The sequence below is a fragment of the Oenanthe melanoleuca genome, chromosome 4 (assembly GCF_029582105.1).
Source record: "Oenanthe melanoleuca isolate GR-GAL-2019-014 chromosome 4, OMel1.0, whole genome shotgun sequence".
NCBI classification, from domain to species: Eukaryota; Metazoa; Chordata; class Aves; order Passeriformes; family Muscicapidae; genus Oenanthe; species Oenanthe melanoleuca.
In genome coordinates, this window is record NC_079337.1 from 18,144,478 (window position 1) to 18,166,534 (window position 22,057).

The 22,057-nt window shown below is 40.6% G+C and overlaps 1 protein-coding gene across 1 annotated transcript in view; it reads left to right on the plus strand.

The window, feature by feature from the left end:
- The first annotated feature begins 17,171 nt into the window (after positions 1-17,171).
- The window catches only part of GRID2 (glutamate ionotropic receptor delta type subunit 2), a 662,777-nt gene continuing 657,891 nt past the window's right edge, over positions 17,172-22,057 (plus strand). The window contains exon 1 of the mRNA XM_056490497.1: positions 17,172-19,493. Within this exon, the coding sequence (XP_056346472.1) occupies positions 19,406-19,493 (88 nt within the window). The 5' untranslated portion in view covers positions 17,172-19,405. The remainder of the gene's footprint in view (positions 19,494-22,057) is intronic.

Below are 22,057 nucleotides of genomic sequence, written 5' to 3' on the forward strand. Positions count from 1 at the left end.
CAGGAGGGGTTTTTTAATGGTCCAGTGATTTAGGAGCACAAATCCAGTGCAAATCCTTCTCTCTGTTACTAATGCAAAGTGATATATATGAAAATACCAGTAGCTTGCATAAAGAGTAGAACCCAGACCTTTTTCTCACAGTTTCCCACTATACTGGTATTAAGCAGAATCTGTTACTGAAATGCATGGAGCATTTCTTCAAATATTTCTTCACAAACCATGAAAATAAATAAAAGCCTTTGAACCTGGTGACCTATTATTTCTTTGTTGAAAGATATAACTGCTGGATGAACTTGTGTCACCTTCTGAATACTGTAAATAAAATCCTACAGGCATTTAAATGTTAAATTTATACAGTGAGGTCTTCTCAGGAGATGGGAAAGATATCAGGAGTCTTTCTTTTTAAATCATCACTCCAGGTAATATGGGCTATTCGTAGACTTCTTTTGTAGAATTCTGTGTTCATTATATTCCACTTGTTTTGGTTTTTGTTTTTTTAGTCTCCCTGTTTAATGTATACTTGTTTGTAACATAAAATCTGTCGTGCAGCCCTGCAAGCAGATCTAAGATTTAACAGCCAGACTGACTTCTTTCCTTTTCATGTATTTCTGTAGTCAGAGAAAGCCTGCAGGCTGTCGCTTCCCCAACTTTTCCTGAGCAACTCAAATCTTTTTGGATTATTCCCCTGAGCTGTGGATCCAAAGCCATTTTAGACTAATAGGTGTGTACCTGTGTAACTGAGTGAATTACCTGAAGCCAGAGAGGGTTTTGCAGATATACCTGTGGGTCTGCAGTCCCTCTTTGAGCTGTGTTAGGATGTTTCATAGGAGAAGCTGATAAAAAGGAGCATCTGATCACAGGAAGTTCACAGTGCCAACATTTTTATAGAGAATAAATATTTTATAGAGAAGTCAGTGGAAAAACCCTACCCATGGAATTCTCAGTGTTGTTTACACCAAGCTGTTTTCACAAGAACAACACATAAGATCAGACTCTTTTGCTGTTTCTGGAAGATCTGTGACAAAGAGATTGGCAAGATCTGAAATTTTCCAATTTCCATGTAAAGAGAAATTTTCCATAAATTGAAATTTCACTGCCAGAGGAAGTGAAACCAAGAATAATTAAAATTTTTTTTCTACACCTTTTGTGTCCTAGCATTTACAGAAAAGCTTTACTAGATAGTCTGTTGATTGAAGCATTAACCAAATAGTTTAACTCAGCATCAGTAGTGTTTATGCCTCACAGGAGCAGGGATCTTACCATCCTCTGTTTGGATAGAGCTAAGTAGTAGGCTGAAATACTACTTTGTAACACAAAGTAAATATACCAGAAATCTGAGGTTCAAGGTACTGAGATCCATCTGTTTACAAATGCAAGCCTTAGCCCTTTAATGTGAGTTGCAGAACTGATTGTACTGCCTAAAGCTGGTTGTGCAGTTAATCCTGTGGCTGGAGGAGTCTTTCAATGGGCTCTTCCTGTATACCCTGCTCTAAACTGGGAAAATTGCAAAAAATTTTTGGAGCACTCATTTTTATAATTTTTATGAGTCTGGTCAGGTTAGTTTATGTGCTAGTTTCTTTCCTTTTCCCTGGAAAGTTTTATCATTCTATAGGAATAGTGGTTTTGCTTGGGGATTTGCCGTTGTTGTTTCTGATGTGAAATAAATGCAGAGTGCTGAAGACACCTTGAAAATATTTGGTCACTTTCTAACTTAGTTTGCATTTGTACTTCTAGGTGTATGTTGTGTTATCTCCAAAACCATAAAGCATGGATGACCAGCCCTTAAAAAGTGATATATACCTTGATATATTCCTTTGTAATGGTCACTATCCACACTGAAAGTTCAACATTATATACATATATACAGTGTGAGGAAGGAGAAAAACTACTCCTATTTCAGGGAAATATAATTTGGGGGTGCTGATGGATTAGAGGCTGGATGTGACCCAGCAGGGCAGGGAGGGGATTCTGCCCCTCTGCTCTGCTCTGCTGAGACCCCACTGCAGGGCTGCAGCAGCTCTGGGGTCCAGCACAGGGAGGACACGGACCTGATGGAATGGGTGCAGAGGAGGGACACCAAGATATCAGAGGGATGGAGCATCTCTTATTTGAGGAAAGACTGGGAGGATTCAGATTGTTTAGACTGGAGAATAAAAGGTTTCAGGATAACCTATTTGTGGCCTTCCAGTACACAAAGGGAGCCCACAAGAAAGATGGAGAGAGACTTTCTACAAGAGCATGTAGTGACAAGGAAAGGGAAAATGGCTTCAAAGAGAGTAGTTTTAGAATGGATAATAGGAAAAAAATTCCTTACAGTGATGCTCGTGAGGCACTGAAACAGGTTGCCCAGAGTAGTTGTGGATGACCCATCCCTGGAAGTGTTCAAGGCCAGGTTGGATGGGTTTTGAGCAGGCTGGTCTAGTGGAAAGTGACCCTGCCCATGGCAGGGGGTTGGAACTGGATGATCTTTAAGATCCCTTCCAACCTAAACCATTGTATGGTTCTGTGATTCCACATTCAGTGCAAGTAAAATCCAGATTCCTTTGATGTGAGCTCATTGCTGCAATAATAGTACCATGTTATATATGTTGAGTTGAGCTTATGTTAATTGAGTTCAGAATCAGTAGGTTTAACAGATCTTTCCCAGAAATCTCCAGTGAATTTTAGAATGGCCAAGACAAAATATATTTTTGTAATGCATCTTCAAACAGACTTTTTAAAGCCTTAGATGCAACATAAGAATTTGGATGTTGAAATTTAGTTTTGCACATTTAGTCCATGAGTACATTCTAGCCTTAGCAATCTTCAAATATGCCAAAGCTAGCATTGTCCTCCAATTCTCAAAAAAGAAAAGAAGTTCTTTTTTTCTCTTGAAGAATACTGGGGAACAATTTAAAAATTAACATAGCTACACAAGAAGAAGAACCAATAAGGGACATCTGAGGACTAGAAAAAATAAACTGAAAGGAATGAAGAAGTACTAAGCTGGTGAAGATATCTGAGTTGTTGTGAAAGCTGTTTAGCTTTCTGAACCATCTGTGGGGCATTTGGGAGAGACTACAAAGAAACATTTCAGACAAAAGCCTAAGATGATCTTGGGTGCTATGTACAAGAAGGAAAACTGTTTGGACAGGCTTGAGATATGTTAGAGAAGTACAGAAGTACTGCCTTTTAAAAGCAAAAGTCTGCTCTGCCTCCCTAGCAAAAGACCCACAACCCAGAGGACATCATGAACCTACAATAAATGACTCTATGTTAACACTTTGGGTTTTTTAGCTCTGTCAAAAAAATCAGGCATTTTCTAAACTCTGTAGGGGCATTTAAGGAAGAAATTCCTTTGCTGGTGAATCTGTTTTAAATGTTGACTGGCTGTGGCAACTTGAGATGCCTTAATAAGGCATGGAAATAATATTTGAAAAGATCACAAAGTTTAGATATGCACCTTTCTGAGACTAAGTGAATGCCAGAGGAGGAGGAGTAAGCTTTTAACATATGTCTGTATTAGAAAATGGAAGGCAAAACCACATGATTCAATTACTAAAGAAATTTTATGCACTCAAGGAACATCACAAATTGACAGCTTTGAGTGAGATGAATACATCAGCTGAAAGAAATTCAGATGTCTGAAAGAGAACAAATGATGTGGAAACAGTCTGATGTATCTAGATGAGTTGTTAAAATATCAGCAGAGTATTACATTAGCAGAATATGAATCCTTATAATTGTCAGAGTTCCAAACCCACTTATCAGTATTCTTGGTAATCAAGGTAGTATTGCTAGTCTAAAGGATGAACCTGAACGATATCTAAAAATTAATCTATTAGACCCTATTGAGCAGATCTAAATTTTGATAAGTGATAATCAATGCATACCTATCATCATTAAATTTGTAAGGAAATAATAAATTGATGCATAATTATCTCTTTGATTGTTTTCATCAAATAGTTTGTTCTTTTTCTCAGCTGTCTCTTTAAAGTGATTTCAAAGATTTGCACACCTGTGATTCATCCATGCTCTTGATGCTAATTTGCTGTTGACCAGAGTATATTTCTGTTTTGGCCAAAATTATAAGCACTGAGGTAAGTATAAGATTAATTCAGCAAATTTTAGTTCAATGAGAGGAAAAGCCTTTAGGAATATTTCTGGGCTGAGAGAGAGACTAGAAGTAGAAGTCATATTAAATGTTGTTTGATTGATATTGTACATTTATTTCAGTATGATCATTAACTTCCATGATATGAAAGAACAGCTGAGAGAAGATATTTCTTTTAGAGAAATTGAATACTTCAGCAGGTGTCCCATCACCTTTCAGTATAGACAATGCTCCTTTCAAGGACAAGGAAATAAAGTTCTCTTTTTTACCTACTGTCTTTCTATTTTTGGTTAGTGAAAATAGTTAATAGATGTTCTAAGGAATAATTTAAGTCTAGTTTTCCTAGGAATTAATGAAAGATTAAAGTAAAATTTTTAGTCTTGTCTTGCATGGCAGACCACATTAATAAGTTTCATACAGCAAAACCAAAGCAGACTTCAAAGCAAATGTGATTGATGAAATATGAGTGCACATATATATTTATATAGAGATGTATTATATGTATCGTTGTGTTGAAATTTTAAAAATGTTAATTTAAGAAGTGTTGAGATTTAAAGTGTTTAAAAGTTAAAATTTGCTTATTGACTCACGACAAATTAAAGCTCCCATGCTAGCTGAGATTTTTCTATGCTTTGTCTTTACTTGACTTTTTATTTTGGGGGGTATGTAAGATGCCATAAAACTAATATTTACATGTCTTTTTTAAAGTAAAGAGAAGTTATTAAAATGTTGAGAGGAAGGACTTCATTGTTGGTATAACAGGCTGTAGCTTTGCCCTCCTGTCTTTTTGGTAACATCTTTAGGGCAAACTGATTTAAGCACATATTTGAATTTTAGCAGCTTCATTTGAGAAGTCCTGATGAAGTCTCAAAATTATTTCTTCTTTCTAGGAACTTGCAGGTTTTCCCCTATAAAGAAAATGGGCTTTGCTTTGCTTGGCTCCCTAGTCAGTGCAACATATTGTCATATGAATATTAAAGGTATCAAACATAGAAAGAGACTATTAATACTCTCAATTTTAAGAACTGAAAGCTACATCAGTGTACACAGAACTGACCTGGTAAATTCAAAATCAGCAGCAAATTATGTTTATATTGGATGCTGTAGATGAAAACAATGCAGATAAAGTTATGTTAATGTCAGAAATGTTGTAAGGTTCAGTGCTAGTGCTCTAAACTGAAATAGTTTTGTACTTTGGGAATAGATTTTCTCTTTAGGGAAACCTCAAATCCACTCTCAAATATGCAGTATCAGTATAGATATAAATTTAAACACAAAGTCCATATAAATAATGACTTTGAGGTAAATACATGTAGATATCTGCTTATCAACTGTAGGCACTTTCTTCACTCCTTTTTAACTCTGCACCACAATCAAGTTATGAAACACAGCATACTTGGAAAGGACATAATCTGTACATATGTGAATATATTTGAAGTTTTCTAATTGCACAGGGAAAACCCAGCCAAGTAACTTATTTTGTGTTTTCCACCTCTGTACTGTACTCTCTGTTTTGTACTGTTGTGATAAAAAGATGGCAGTGTTAAAAATTGCAAGGAAACTTATTTTGCAAAGTCTGTTTTCAGGTATAGTATGTGAAACTCTAAGACAGGGTGGACTAGAGATGTCCATTAGAAGTCCTTAAGCAGTGTGTTTACAAGAAAACTGAAGAGTTGGAGGTCTCCTGTCTGGTTGTTTGGTATCAAAAATGTTGCTAACCAGATGAGATGTTTTGGAAGCATGCTTCCCTCCCTTATTTGAGGCCAAGCTGCATGTTTTGGATATGTGTGTGGGGGTTCAGTTGCATGAGGATGCTTATGCAGAATATTATTTTGGTTAAAACTCAAGCATCCAAAAATTTCTCAGGAGCTGTTATGCATCATTAACACTTAGTTTTTATTAATAGTTTTAAACTTTTTTTTTTTTAATAGCACATTATTAACTCTGCCAATGGCTCCATTTGCAGGTTTTTCTCTCTAAAGACTTTTCAGACTGATTTCTACCAAGAAGTGGAAATTGTACAAACAGCCAAGAGCAGTGGGGAGTGTTACTTGTTGCTAAATACTGACCCTGTTTCTCCGTCTCCCTGGCAATTTCCCACACATAAAGCGTTCTTGTCCCTCCTCTAGATGTACTAAAAGGAGCTGAAACAAAGGTTAGTCACTTTGATATTAGGTTGGAGTTCAGGAAGAAGTCTCTGTGTTATAGACTGGCTTTCCTTTTAATGGTTACAACCTGCTGGGAGTGTGTCAAGTTGGGGATAGGCTCTTCTACCTGTACTGACTTTTACTGCAAACTCCTATAAAAACCAACTGAAAATACCATTGGTGCTTTCATCTATACTCTTTCATTTTTACTTTTTTAATGTCTTGTTTTGTTTGGGTTTTTTTAAACAAAGAATTGTGCACATCTTTGTCTTTTACCTTATGTCTCTCAGCACTTTTAAAACTGAAGTTGAAAACACAGAATAGTTTCAGTGCCCCTGGTGTACTCTGCTGTGGCAACTTCAGTCTAACATCTTAAAAAAAATCATGGGGTTCTTTATAATATACACGGATCTAGTGTGTAATATAAGCAATCTATTTCACCGTTGTTTTAAAAATTTTTATATTATCTCTTCCTGTAATTAATCTTAAATCTTACCAAGTGTATTCTCAACTACAAAAAAAAAAAAAAAAAAAAAAGAGAAAAAAGGAACACTAAAAGAAATCTTACTAAAGCTGGTGCTTTTATGGACAGGACCATTCACAACAAAAGTAGAAAATTCAAATTAAATCATATGTGAGAATGGTCTAAGCACAGTCTGTCTCCCTCAGCTAGAGCATTATTTATAGAAAGTGGGACAGCTCTGTCAGGAGAAGCTCAGGTGCATTGTTTAAATTGCTGCACCAAGGAGTTCTGAGCTCCTAGTGCTGCATTTTCACCCTCACAGTGTTGGGCTCTAGTCCTGAGTGTGTGAGAGCCTCTGCCCTGCCAGATTGGGTTATCTGGGGAAGTCAATGTTTCTGTTCTGGCCGGGTCCTCACACTGAGAACCATGGCCTGAGAGCTCTGAGCAACATTCAGCCAGACCTTATTTATAGCACAATAATTCAGGGGCTCATCTGGTGTACAGAGATTCAGGTTCCAGCCACTGTGCTGCCTTACAGCTTATATGTGATAATAACAGCAGCACATCATGGGATGTTTCTGTTTTAACTTGAAGGTTTTTGTTTGTTTTCTTTTTCTTTCAAGAGAAACTGAATTGATGACAAACCTCCTTCAAATGTGCACCAGTTTTGGATGAGCTCCTTGCTATTTCTTTGTACACCACAGAAAACTAACATGGGGTTCAAAATTCCCATCCATCTATTAGTTTAGTGCTACTCCCCATAGGGTTTATGGAAGTTCCCTCCTGCTTTGGTCCTTATCCATGCTTTGTGTTGTTTTATACATGGGTTTGGATAACAAAAGTCATCCAGAGGAATGACATGTTGTGATGTGACCCCCACGTCCCCCTTAATAAAAAATGTTAGAATGTTATCATATTGCTGCATAGGAAACTGGTTTTGCTTTTGTGGTAAGTCTTTAGAGGCTTCTTTTTCTTTCTTTCTTTAAAGGTGACTTTCCAACAAATAGGAGAGATCATTCCCTTATTTCTGCTCCCCTGAGTAGACCCAGAAATTCAGTTCTCACTTCCTTCTACTGGAAGTCTGATTTTTAATATAGAAATAAGTCTCATTTTATACCTAGCTTGATAGAAGACACAGCTAATTAGTCTGTGCTTAATTCATTACTTGGTTTGTTTTAACTCAGTTTAGCCTGTCAAAGTTCACCTTTTGTGACACTGGTAACACATTTAATGACTATATTTAAGCTCAAGTCCAAACTTGATACATTCTTGCAAAATTATTTTCATTTACAAAGGAGGAACTGCTTGATTTCTCCTTGTAATGAGACTTCTGCTTCATATTGTGCCTGGTAGTTTCACCCAAAGTTGGGGGTAGAAGAATCTCTTTGACAAGGTGTTTATTAAAGTTGCTTATGCTCTGTCATCTACTTTTTTTTTTTTTTTTTGTCATCTACTTTTTTTTTTTCTCCGCTTGGACATTCAAAAAGGAGACATGGCAGTTTCTATGGATTATTGATTTTTCTATTCATTTTTTTAAAGAACAGAGGTAAAAAATGCCATAGGGAACTGATAGACAAATCATATTCCCTTAAATTCCAGTCCTTTAAACTTGTATTGGTGTGTTCAGCTTTCTGTATAGAGGGAAAGTCTCTGATTTGATTGAAACTCTCTGAAGCAGAGAGTTGAGCAGATGTGTTTAGCTTCAATTTATTTGAGACTTTAACTGATTTGAAAGGGAGTTGGGTAACCAAGTTGTGATGCTAACACAAATTTCTGGATACACCCAGAGTTTTAAACCCCTATGGTGATTTACTGCTTTTCACTTTGTGCCAAGATTCACCTGTCAAAAATATTTTAAATGAGATTTAATGCAATTATTGTTTCCCCCTCACTGGGTTCCTCCTCTCTCAGTGTGGTATTTGCTTTGCACAAGTGACAGTTTAGAGTCTGAGACTGTAGCTCATCAATTAACTTGGACAGATCAAGGGCCACAATCTTGTTTGCAGGCCACTGTCACCCATCCTTCACTCCTTACCCAATCCCACTCCACTTCCCTGCAATTGAGGAGCAATTTATATTGAAGGGCCAAAACTCCATGGATTTGCATAAATGTCTCACCAAGTCCATATATATATGTGAAAGAGAATAAAAGTGGGGGAAAGCACAGAATTTATAGCAGATGTTTAGTGAAGTGGAGCTTTGTGAACCTGAATAACTCTTTGATACCCAAGAGAAATGTGCAATCAGGGCAGATATTCAGGCTAAATGGTTTGCAGCTTTCCAAGCAAGTAGCTCACGTGTCAGTGCAAGTCCATTCAGTCTTGTGCATGTAAGGAGGGTCATAAAACATGCAGTTGCTTATCTACAAGAATAATTTATATGCATTTGCACAGTTACTCTAGTTACTTGGAGTTACTCACAGTTACTGGGAGGATTGTCTAACAAGGCAGATAGAAAGGTGGGTGATTTTTATAAGGTGCATAACGTGCTCAGCTTTTTCTTTCAGACCTTGCTTGGCATTGGAACTATTTTTAATATTTAATTTTTTATGTTACAGTGTAAAACAGGCAAGCATTCTGTTAATTGAACACCCCCCCTTTTTCCATAGCCAAATGGCAAATGGAAATACTGAATGTTACAGAGCCATTCACTACTGGCAATCTCTTATTTTCTGAAGAATAAAATGAGGCTTTGTAGAGGAACCTCTGGGGCAGAAGTGTGGTTATACTCTTAATTCCTGGAAGGAAGAAAGTATTAATTACAAATAACTCTTAAAAGACCCAAATTATTGTTACTGGTTAACATTTCAAACTAGACCATAGTCTTGAAAGGTAAAGGACAGTGGAATATGGAGCACTTTATCATCCCCAGTGGTGAATTTGTTCCCAGTCTTTCACCAAACTGGTAGGTGCTCAGAAAGATCCTGCACTTCATTAATCACCTAAATGAATATTGGTCATCTGCCTATTTTTTGTGATTTAAGCTGATGAAAAAGAGGCAGAAGAGTAAAATTTAAGAGGAAAAGAGCGAAGACATTGGAGAACATGGAGAACAGTAATAGTTGGCAAGCTTGTTGTATAAATAGATGTTGTAGAATTTCTGTCTGTGTAATGGGGATGATGCATGAACATTCACTCTCTGGAATCATCCAAAACACATTTTGCAGTCATGCTAATAGGAATTGTTTCAATTTATCAGCATGACTTCACTAATGTGAACAAAATGTTTAACCTAGTCAAAACAGAATATGTAGTTTTTGCTTTTCAAAACACACTTGTTAGTAATTCTAAGCAAATGAAGTAGGCATCCATGAAAAGTAGGTCATAATAGGAAGGTAATTTTACTTCATGTTCCCTTTTTTTTTCCATATATTGTAGGGTTTTATTGGTATTGTATGTTTTCAAAAGCCTCTTTGAAATTAAGTCTTTCTGACTGCCTTTCACTGAAATAGTAGCACTTCAGAGCTCTACAACCTTTCCAGTCCTGTTGGGATGGTTATACAGGGTAAATATTATGTGAAAAGTACTTGCAGAAGCCAGTCCAACTGAGAAAAATAGGTTGTTTATTTTAAATTTAGGTACTGTACAGACAAAGTTGAATTATCTTAAAAATCACCACAAATAATTCATCATGTTATTTAGGTACTTTTTCCCTTGCCATGTCATCAGATCTAATGGTTCTTTTTTAATTTATGACAGAAATTCTGTGGAATAAGGTAAATGTCAACTATAATGATGCTGTTTGTTATGATGAAAACACAGAGAGAAGGAAATTATGTTTAATGCATCAAAGAAAGAAATTTCAAATAGGTTATTTCAGTTACCTTGATTTAATATGTCTTTTGGGGAGAAGGGAAGGAAGGAAAGGTGAGGGATTAGTACCAAAAGTAACAGTGTGAAAACATACATCATAAAGAATGGTTAGAGACTCTCAGATATGGAAACACATTTCTCTCATCTATGAGGGGATAATTCTTTCAGAGACTAATAGACATAATAATATCCAATATGTGATGACACCAATTGGTGCCTTTTGGCCTGGAGAATTTTTTTACTCTTCACATAAAGAGTAGTGGCTTATACAGTTCTCAAATTTATCAGCCATCCTTTTCTACCTGGGTCTTCATTTTGTTCAGTGCTTTGTTGGAAAAACCCAGCACCAATAATTGTACTGGAGAGTATATCTTAGGCAAGACATGAGATTTATTTGGTACTGAGAATTTTCTTTGTTTAAAAGTCAGCAGATAGGAAGGACTGCACAACATAGTTCAGTTTTTACAAGACCTTATCAAATGTTTCTGGAATCCTGGTACTAAAAACATGTCTAAGTTTACAGTTAAAAGTAATTTTTTGTCGTGTTGCTGCTGCTTCTTGAAGGAGACCAGAGAGTGGATAATTTTGGTGAGGTCTTTCCTGTACTACAACTTGGGAAATTCAAATTCTGCTTCAGATTTTATTGCGTAGGAGCTTGGGAATACATTTGCCTTTTTTGTTTCTCTTCCCAGCTCTAGTTTTTCTCGTATAATCAAAATGTACTGTATTGTTGTGAGCAATATTTTGCTATGCTTCTTCTGCTGTATCTGCCACAATGAAATCTTAGACTTGCAAGTATTCTTATTATAACAGTAACAACACTAATGATTATTACTAAAAAAATAGATGCAGTAGAGAAATACGTAGAGCTTTGCAGGAGTCAGCCTAACTACAGTCTTAAATAACCAGCAATGTTTGCACTATTTCTCTTCCACAAATAATTGAGTCCTACTCTTGTTAAAACACCAGATTTGACAGGTTTCCTGCTACCTTTTCCAAACAGGTAGAAGAATCTAGTGTGCCAGGTTTCCCCCTGCTGCATCCACAGGCTCCCAGAGCAACAGTAATTCTATTTTCCAATACTACGCTTTTCCGATTATCTCTTCCACCACTTGCAGTAGGGAAGACTGAGCTGATTCTGGCCTTGCATTATACAAAGCAAACAGCATGTGGCATTTCTGGTTCAGTGATGACTTCCAACTGGCCTTTCTTTTACTGTCACAGCTGAAGCTGCCTCCTCTCTTCTCAGCAGCAGTGAAGGAATAGAAAGAGACCAGTTCAAATGGTTCGCTCTTGGTTGGTTCTTCCACTCCACGTAGTACCCAGAATAGTCTGAGTCCTTCAGCCTGTGTGACACTAAAAGGCTAAATGAAGAGCTACTTGGATCTGAACTGTGACTCCACTGTGCTCTGCCACCACTCTGCTGTCTGTCAGCAAAGCTTTGCTGAAGGTTTCTCTCTACAGTAACGTGTCACGCTCCAAAGACAGTGTCCCAGCCTCCCTGACTTCTCCAGGGACTGGTGCATTTTCCTTGGTGCTTCTCCACTGTGGTGGCTCCTAACCTGTGCCTAGAACGAGCCTGAAGTCATCAACAGCTGTTGGGAGAGGAGCTAGGAGGAAAATGCATGGACATGGACCACATCCTTGGACAATTGCTAGGAGTGCTGTCTCTGCACTCTCATGGCTGGGCACACCCTACCCAGCTTCTCAGACATGTCCAAGCACTTGCTGAAAGTCACTCCCCTCCTGCTGCCAATAGAGGATCCACAGGTACAAACTGTACCTCTGTCTGCAGCTGTCAGCATATTCCCTGCTTCTCACCCTTCCCCTACAGGCTTTCTCCTCCATTTGTGACTTGCTTTTCACTCAGCATAAATGTGAGGTGGCTTTGGCAGAGAGTGCCTTGCATGTCTTTCACCCTTCTACAGCTCTTGAAGGGAAAGAAAAGAAGGGACAAAGGGATGATAGCAACAAAGGCCATGAATGTAGGGAATAATAGGAGGAGGGACATTAGAAGGACCAGAATGCCAGCAAGAAGAAAAGTGAAACTGTATATTTACCATGTAGAGGTACAGTAAAGCATCTTTGGGAGGAACCAGGAAAGACCTGGAGGACAACTGTGCCAAGTGCTGAATAACAGGAAGTTTGAGTGAGAGGCTGAGAGACTGAGGAGGACAGCTAGCTGGGCAATTAAAGACACAGGAAGGATTTTGCATTGGAAGAATTTGGCTTAACACTCACTGGGCAGAAGCAGCAAGAGAAGGGAGAATTTATTCTCTGGTTGTCATTTAACATAGATAAGATTGAAAAGATGTCATATATCCGTGTATCTGAGAGCATCACATTTGCTCTGGTACCAATGAAATTAATAACTTGATACCACTTCTGTTTCATTTTCTCAAGTTTGTGTTTTTTTTCTGTTCAGACCATGCCCAATAAACTTTATGGCTCTTGGGCCCTGTGTCCCCCTCTCTCCAGCAGCCTAATAGCTTCTAAGCACATCATAGGATGGTACATCACAGGATGGCTCAGGCAACACAAGAGATTTATAACATGAATTTAAATGGAGACAAAATAAATCTACCTCAGCATCAGTCCTTGCCAAATCATTTGATAACATTGGCTGCTCTAAGGGCTCACTTTACTTTGTAGCCACTTTCTGAGGATAAAACACAAGCTCTCAACTAAATCACATTGTAGTTTTTGAAAAAGCAGAAAACTTGGAAATCCTTGCTATGTATTGCATTGATACTCTTTTTTTTCTCAACTTCCCAGCCCAGCAGAATAACTCTTGATTCTGGTTTTGTGATGCATTCTTTTGTGATAAGATATTCAAGGCCACATCATGCACTGTCTGTTGAAACGCAGTAAATATTTAATGTTCTGTTTATTTCTATGATGGATAAATTAAATTACTTTCTATTTGTTTACCTATCTGCATGTGCATGTGCACTTGCACACACACATTCTTGCAGATATACACACGTTCACATATTTAAACTATGCAGAAACTGAGTGAAGGAAATTGGAAAAAGGGTTTTGCATTTTTAAAAAATGGATGTGTTTAGACCTCAAACTATTGTTTTAAGTAAAGGCAAGATTATCCCTCTTATTCAGGAGGGATGACGGAGCCCCAAGAGTATATGCTTCACTCTAAGTGTGACAGGACAGATGGAGTCAATGTCTGGGCCACTACTTAGAATTGGAATGGTCCTATTAACCTGGACCTCTCTCATAATGCACAGAACAACCTAAAAGTTGGCAGTAGGCAAAAGCTTTAATTTAAAGGTTATTTGGCGGTCACTGAAGCAAGTCTATTTCCTAATGGACAGATGTCCACTTAACTAAAGCCCTCCCAGATGACTTCTTGTTTGAAGCTATGCCAGGTAAAGCACAGACTGAGTGGATGTGTCAACTCCAGTAACCCCTTGGAGTGAGCAGCACTCCCCGACAGTCTGGGCACCAGCTCAGGGGCACAGCAACATTTGCTTGTGGCACGTGGTCTCTTGGTAGGTCTGCCAGTCAGCTGCTTTATACCAGCACTTCTAGAATGCAAGTGTTTTACAAAAATACAGCACTGCAAGGTGAGGGATATTCGCCAGTTTGCATTTTAAAAATGGGGGGAAACAGTGTTATTTAAGTTGAAATACTATTGCCAAATGGAAAATGTTGCCCCACATAAATTAGGGGTTGGAGGCTTGTGGTTGGTTGTTTTTCAGTCATGAACTATTTATCTGTCCAGCCTCAATTTAAATTTAGGTAGACCTTCTCAGAGCCTACATCAGAATGATTATAAAGAGAGAATTAATATTAGTAACTCTTTTTTTCTATGCCTCATGTAAATTTGCATATGATCTGGGAATGGTGTCCTTATGGAAAGATCTTGTACCCATTGAAATGGGAGGCTGCTATAGGGAGCTGCTTGTCTTGATCTTGTCCTGATGCTGAGTCTGCTTGTTATCTTTCTAGAGTTGTAGCACTCAAGGTGTTACAGGGTTCTGCATTTATTCTATAATGTTACTATTTGCTGACAAATCTGAATCTCCAATATAATCTGAAGAGAAATAAAAAGCCATCAAAGAAATGGGGAGATTGGAAGAATTACTCTTAATTTTCTCATCAGGAGTATTTATTTAAAAAATGACCCACAAAGACTTCAAGGAAGAAGCAGAAAATATAGTGTAAATGACAACAAATTGTATTAAAATTCCACAAATAGAAACCAATCTTAGCAATAGTATGTGGGCCTTTTTCAGGCCTTTCTCCCATGCTTAGATGGCATCAATAACAGTTTGGATGTGACTGCTGTGTATTTGTGATTAATGATTGTCCCCTGCCACAGATGATCTGTTCTTTTTAATCCCACCTCTTACTGCAATAATATTGGGCTATTTTATGAAAGACAGTGGAATCAATAAGAAGTAAGAAAAAAAATGTTATTTCTTATGGGCAGTTGACACAGCTGGAATTCACAGAAGGTCACAAAGTTTAATGCTGCTGGATTGTTTTTTTTTTCCTTTTTTATTTATTTTATTTTTGGGTTAACTCTGTGCCTGTTAAGATCCATACTATGCAAGCTAAGGTGAAAATGTTAACTGACAGGGGATGATGGCTTAGTAGGGTCAGGAAGGAATTTCTCTTCTTCCTTTTCCCGAATAATGTAGAACAGTCAGATTGGTACATGCTGGTTGGTTTGTTCTTTTTCCTCTGAATTAATAACTTATGGGCCTTAATGGAAAAAAGTGTTGGAGCAAATGGGCTGGTGGACTAACCCATGGTGTAACTTGATTTAATTTTTTTTTTTAATTTAGGCAATACACTTGAACAGAAAATATTCAATTTTAATGTACAAAAGATGCGTTCAGTGTTTATGTGTGAGAAAAGTAATACTTCCTATGGAATTTAGGAGTGTAATTGTAAGGCTTAGCTGCTCTGTTTATCTCCCAAAACTGAAAGTTATGTTTGTCTTATCACTCTCTGAATTTCTTCAAACACCTGAAGGATCTCCTGGACTTAAAAAAACTAAACAAATGAAAATATGATCTCTGCATGGTCAGAGCTGCTTGTATGGCCAAAGAGATAGGAAAGGGGCATTATATTATCAAAATCAAAGCTTTAAATGACTGAAAAGCAGGTGAAACTTTTTGTTTGAGCTCTGTCTCCTCTGTAGACAGCAGCTCAGGTCCCAGGCTGACTTGGTTGAGGTAGCAGTGTGTTATATAGGGGTGAAAGGCAGTAAACCTTAGATAGACACATTTTCCCCCCACTGCCTCTGTTTTACAAGAACATCCTCTCTTTGCTGCTCCTCCAGGGGCTGCATTAATGTGCAGCACTGTAATAGCTGATCAGTGGGAACAAGGTACATCAACCATTAACCACACTGGAGCCAGGATGGAAGAGAACCTCTCCCTGTGGTTAGAAACCATGCCTGGCTGCTGGCACTTCTCCCACAGAGCCCAGTGGTGGGGCTGGAGGGATTCTGATGGAGCTGAGGGTGTTTGGGAGGGAAGCTGTAGTGAAGGAAGAGAGGCATGGCTGAAACTGGGGAACTTCAGTTTCCACAGTGCTGAGAATGGTGCTTGTGGCTTTTTAGGGGCCTGGATGTGCCCATTATTTTTCAGGGTATTTTCACAGTACTGGTAACTCCTCAGTTCTGAAACTCTTTCTTTCCCCTAGCTTTAACTTTTGGCAAATGTTTTGTATCTGAATAGAAAAGACAACTATTCTTTTTCAATATTTTTATGATACCTTGAACAACCACATAGAATAAGATTTTTTTCACTCTGTTGAAATGGGTGACATCAGTTTTTGTTTTTAATGAGTATTAAAGAGAATGAAAGTGAAAATTACTTTATATCTGTGATGGATGTAAATCAAGTCAACAATGTGTTCATTATTTAAAGTAATTTTATTCTAATTTATTTTTAAAATTTACTTCAGTCTCCTTCAAACTGTCATGTGGAGTTCTTTACCACTGGAATTATTATTCCAAACTCCACACAAAATTCTTTTTTTATTAGTAAGAGGGTATTTGTGAGCTACAAACTCTTGTATTCTGTCATATGTGTCTACAGACTTGTGCAAAAAAATTCCATTTAGTGTGGCCAGTTCAGGGCTCTAGATGCTTCAAGGAGTCAGTAAGGATAACTGGTTCCTAGATAAGGCCTCTAAATTCTTAGTAATATCTAAACTGAGAATTAAAAAGTTATCATTTTCCAAAGGGTTCCATTACATTTCCTATTCTGCCTACTGTGCATTGTACATTATTAAAGAGTACTGCTCTGACATGCCCCCCAAAGAAGTGAATTAACATTTCTTGTGAACTCTGTTCTTTTGTGAAGAAGTAATAATGACTCAAGCAGCTCCAAAACTTTCTCAGATGAATCAGAATTTATTACTTGTAAAATTAATGCCCATTACATTCACTGGTACTGTGCATAAATTGTCATTTGTAGAAAAAAGCCCACTCCCTCTTACTGTTTGCCCTTATTGGTAACATATCTGTGACTTGTACAGAAGATAGGGACAAATGCAGCACGTGAGTGACATAATTTGTGAGAGTTTAGCTTCACACTGCTCATCTATTGTTCTCTTAATATACCTTTTCTTTTGTCTTTAAAGCAATTCTAGTTGTGATTTGTTTCAGCTCTTAGAAGAACGAGAGTCTGTTCTAGCCTGTGAAAAGGTGAGCCCTGACTTGTGCTTTGGGTTAGGCTTGAAGAATTTTGAGTGCTACCATTTGTAGAGAAGTTCTCACCTTCCAAGTTGGACCTAAGCAAAGTCGAAATTGCTGCTGGTGCTTTTTTCTTGGTGATATTGGTTATTTTTGTTTGATTTTTTTTTTTTTTTTTTTTTTTTTTTTTTTTAAGTAGAGTGAATTATCTTGCCACTGGTTTAGTTTAGCTTTTCTTGAAAAGCTTATTTCTCCTTCTTGAACTAAATCCTTAAGTTTTATAGGCACACAACTATTTTTGCCAACCAGTCCCACAGCTGAAAGAAGTCAAATGCAAGTCAGGAGAAAGAAGAGAAATATGTAAGTTGAGTATGATGAACTTAGAAGTGTTATAACTAAGAAGATGCCTTCAAAAGAGGTTTTTTTCTGAGGGAAATGGGTTGATCAACCTCCCATTTGTTGACTACCCGGACTTATCAATGGCTCATGTGAATTTAGGATATAACTTCTATGCTTTGAGCAATTCTTTGATTTCTGCTTCCTGTCTCTAGCGGGACTAGAAAAATCAAAGTCAGAAGAAAGTGTATTAAGACATAAAGTGGGGATTTAGACTATTTTATAGGAACATACTTAACCTCTCTGTACAATTCTCTGTCTGTGTAATGGGGATAATGTATTTAACTACAGCAGGAGAAGTCTGAGGATTAATCGGTTAATGAATTCATAGAACCCTGAGCATGAAAAGTGTGCTCTAAATGTTTCCCATAGAAATTTCTCCATTACCTAAAGAGAGAGGAAAAAAAAAAGCTAATTCATTGCTTTAAAGAGCTGTGCAAATTCCATCAAGAACACAGATAATTAAAGTAATATTAATAGATTTTTAGGTCTTCATTTTCCCCTAGAGGCCAGGTGTCCCTGATTTTTTTTTTCTTTTTCCACTTCGAGTAACGTCCCTGACTCAGTTGTCAAAGACTGAGAAGTAGAAGTGCCTGTCTAGCTCTGAACTTGATGCCCACAGTGGAGTTACAAGGTTAAATAAATGGGGTGGGTTGGGTTCTTTTTATTTTAAACCGAGCATAACACTTCAAAAGGATTTTCTCTCCCCCCTCCCCCAATGTATTTTTAGGCTGTGTGCACTCTTGTCTATGTCTGTTCCTCAGTCCCAGTTGAAGATTTCAAGGGAGACGAGGGCTCTATATTGTTTCTCCCTTGTATTGCAGATAGGGGGAGGAGGTGGTTATTAGAGAGAAGCGCTCTCGCTCGCTCGCTCTCTCTGTTTCTCCCTCTCTGGCTGATAGCACTTATCTCTCGCTCTCTCTCCTTCTCCTAGGTGATCCATTTCTAGGCAACGTGCTGGCTGGTGCTGGAGCTGCCAGCTCTCTCTGCATCCCACCAGCAAAGCAAGCTCCAAAAGCAACCTGCAGACCATCATCATCTGCTTTCCTCTGCCTCGCTCCGGGTACTCCTCCTCTCGCTCCTGCCCTGTCCAACCACCACCTTGCGCGACAGAGACAGCACGCTGGGCTCCATTGGCAGATTTATTTTTTTTTTTTTCCTCCAGTTGTGGGAAGCGATTTTTCTAAGCGAAGGGTGGGGGGAAATCTCTGCATTACTATCTGCATTACCTTGAAGTTCACTTTGTTTTTTGGCCTCCGGGGGGGCTTTTCCTGCAGGAATCTGGCTGCTGGGAGCGGGATCGCCTGCTCCCTCGGTCGCCCGCTCCTCCCACCTCGCTGAAGGCGAGCTATTTGCTGCGGGCTCCTGGGGCTGCTCTGGCCGAGAGGGTTTGTGCGTGTCTGCTCGTGTGTGCGTGTCTGCTCGTGTGTGCGTGTGCGTGTCCGTGTGTGCGAGCGTGCCGTGGGTTGCAAGTTGCCGTGCAGCAGCGGGACCGAGCGGATCCCTGGACCCGGCGGAAGGATGGGGACTGTCTGACCAGCAGAGGCGTCTGCTGCCCGCGGCGGCGCCCGGGCTGGATGGATTTGCTGCCGGCGCTCCCAGCGATTCTGGTGCTGCCCAGGAGCCCCGCGAAGTGACGCGGGTTTGGCCGAGGAGAGAAGCGCTCGGAGCCCCGGGCTCGCTCCCTGCCCAGCCGCGGCTCTGCGCCAGCCATCGGGATTTGCACCTCAAACTCTTGGGCTTCCTGCGCTGCGCTGTCCTCCGCGGCGGCACCGTTCGGCGAAGAGCTCTGTTCTTACACAGCCTGGACCTCCGGAGGAGATGGAAGTTTTCTCCCTCATCCTGGTCGTGTCCGTCTGTTGGACTCGAACCTGGAAAGCGGCGATTGCAGATTCAATCATTCATATCGGTAAGGGGGTGCTGCGCCTGCTGGTGCTGCTGGACACTTTTCCGGCTCTCCTTTGCAACCTTCCCTCTCTTGGAAGGCTTTCCCCCCTCTCCCCGCAGCCCCCACTCTCTTTTATCGCTTGCTCGCTTGCTTTTTTTGGTTGTTTAGTCCCCTCTTATAATTGCTTTCCACCAGGACACCAGGCGTCCTCTTTTTCCCCTGCCGCGCTGTAAAGGCTTTTTGGCGGCGGGGTTTGTGCGTGCTTTAGACCTTGAGGTTTTGATGAGGCTGATGATGGGGGGCCCAGGGCTGGGGCACTTCCCCGCTCCCTCCCCGCCGCCCCAGAGCTCCAGCCTGCTTTCCGCCGGCCCCGGCTCGCCCTCGGCCGGGGGACACCCCGCGCCTCCCCGCGTTCCTCGCCCCACGGCGACAGCCACGCTGAGCCCCCACCCCCCCACACTTTTCCTTCCTTCACACCCGCACCCCTCCTTCCTCTCCCGCGGCGGAACAGGTGGTTTGGCAACGTGAGCGCTTCCCGAGCCGCGGGGGCGGGGGGCTCCGGCCGGGCCGTCCGGCACCCCCTTCCCATTCCCCTTCCCGGCCGCACCCCCGTGCGCTCCTCCCGGAGCCGCGGCTCCCGGCAAGGGCAGCTCGGGTGCTGCCGGTGCCCGCCGCCCCTGGCTCCCCGTTATCCCGAGCCGGCTCCGTCCGGCACGGCAGCCCTGCCTCTCGGCGGCGCATCCCTGGGAATGCCGAGCGGCGCTCGGTTCCCGCGGCTGGCGGCCCCCCTGCGCCGGCCGGGGATGCGCGGGGAGGGAGGGGGGGAGCGGAGATGGGCAGAGGGGGAGAGCAGGGCGCTTCCCCCGCGGCCGCTCGCCCATCTGCAGGCACCGCACGCAGGCGGAGCGGGGGCGGGCGGCCGGCGCTTGCTGCCCCGGGGAAGGAGCATCTCGGGCCACGGTCCCGCCGGGAGCCGGGCAGGTTCCTGGGGCGGTGCCGGCCCCGGCTGCGGGGCAGCTGCCGCTCTCCCCGGGGTTGGCTTTGTAAATATGTCTGCCGGTGCTTGTCGCGGGGAGCCGGAGCGGGTTTCTGTGGAAGGGGAAGCGGGGAGAGCGTTTGGGAAGCGCGGCCGGCAGCAGCTTTCCTGCGGGACCGATATCGGGGCAGCGGTGCGCCGGCCCTTCGTGAGCTGTGCCCCGGAGCCACCGCTCCCCTCGGTACCGCAACTTTATAGGGGTCAGTCCTCGGCTGTGTGCGACTGGAGCGGCTGATATTGCACAGGGGAGGTAGCGCTCTGTGCCCTCCTTTTAAAGGGAGAAGGACTTTTAAAATTCTACCCAGTTGCAGAGTGTTAAAGCGACACTAGGAGACAGTTACGTCTTAGGGTTTCTTTCTTAAGAGCTTGTAGCAAACGATCACAGCCTAGGATTTGGGGGGAAATTTTGACTGTAGCATGAGGAGTTTCTTTGCAATCCGCTGTCGCCCATCCTCCTGGCTGAAGCAGCGCTGCTGGGCAAGCTGTGTGCCTTTGCACTGCCATCAGGGGAGGCGATGGCTTTTCTCCCCTCGTGCTAATGAAAATCTGTTTGGTTTACTAGTTCTGTATGATAGATGCAACTCATTTTAACTCCTTTTTTTTTTTTTTTTTAAATTTTTTTTTTTTTAATAATGCTGTTAGTGATTAGATACATCAACACAGTAAATCCTCGTTTAAACAACAAAACCCCCAACCAAACCCAAACTAGCAGAACCAAAGCAGTTGCTTCTCTCACAATTTGTCTTGAGAGACAATTAGTACAGTTGACAAGGGGATTAGCTCTTTTTAGAGACTGGTTTATGCTGCCATGAAAATAGCAAACTATATAACTGTTACACAGAGCTTTAAATCTACTAAAATGAATACTCTGAAAATAAATTACCTGTGATCACAATTGTTTTAACAGTAAATGAGTACACAGCTAAAAATTCCGACTTGTGCAGCTCACAGATGAAAATTTGGCCCCAAGTAACACTACTGTATGTTGTAAACGGATCTTCTGACCCCCCCTTTGTTTCTTCCACTTGTTTTAAATAAATTTATGTATAAAATATTTAGACATAAGTAATAAACTGTATTTATTTGAGTAAGCAAAAGCAGTAGCAGGGTACTCTATGAAGAAATTAACTACAGAAGAAGTCAAAAGCCAAAGCCAAAAAGCTGAATTAACTACTCAAGATCTACAGAGCCAAAGAAAAAAACCAAAATGCTCAGTTTAGGGGAAGAGAAATACTACCAGAGGTAGTACTGATTGCCTTAGGCAACAGACAGAATAAATGCATCACCTTTTTTTCGTTCTGCAGTGCTAAGATTCTTAAGAAGGAAATATTTTCCCATGTTTGAGAGGGGCAGATGGTCGTAAGAAATAACATGCTACCTGTGCATATCCTTTTCCTAATAGTATATACTTTTTTCAATATAATGCACAGACTCCCTTTCTTGCCCACATTTTATTTTATGTTTCCTGTAAAAGGATACTTTCTGTCTCAAAAGTATTTTTTCAGTAATCTCTTAGACAATGCCAAGAAAATGTTACAATTTAGTGAGT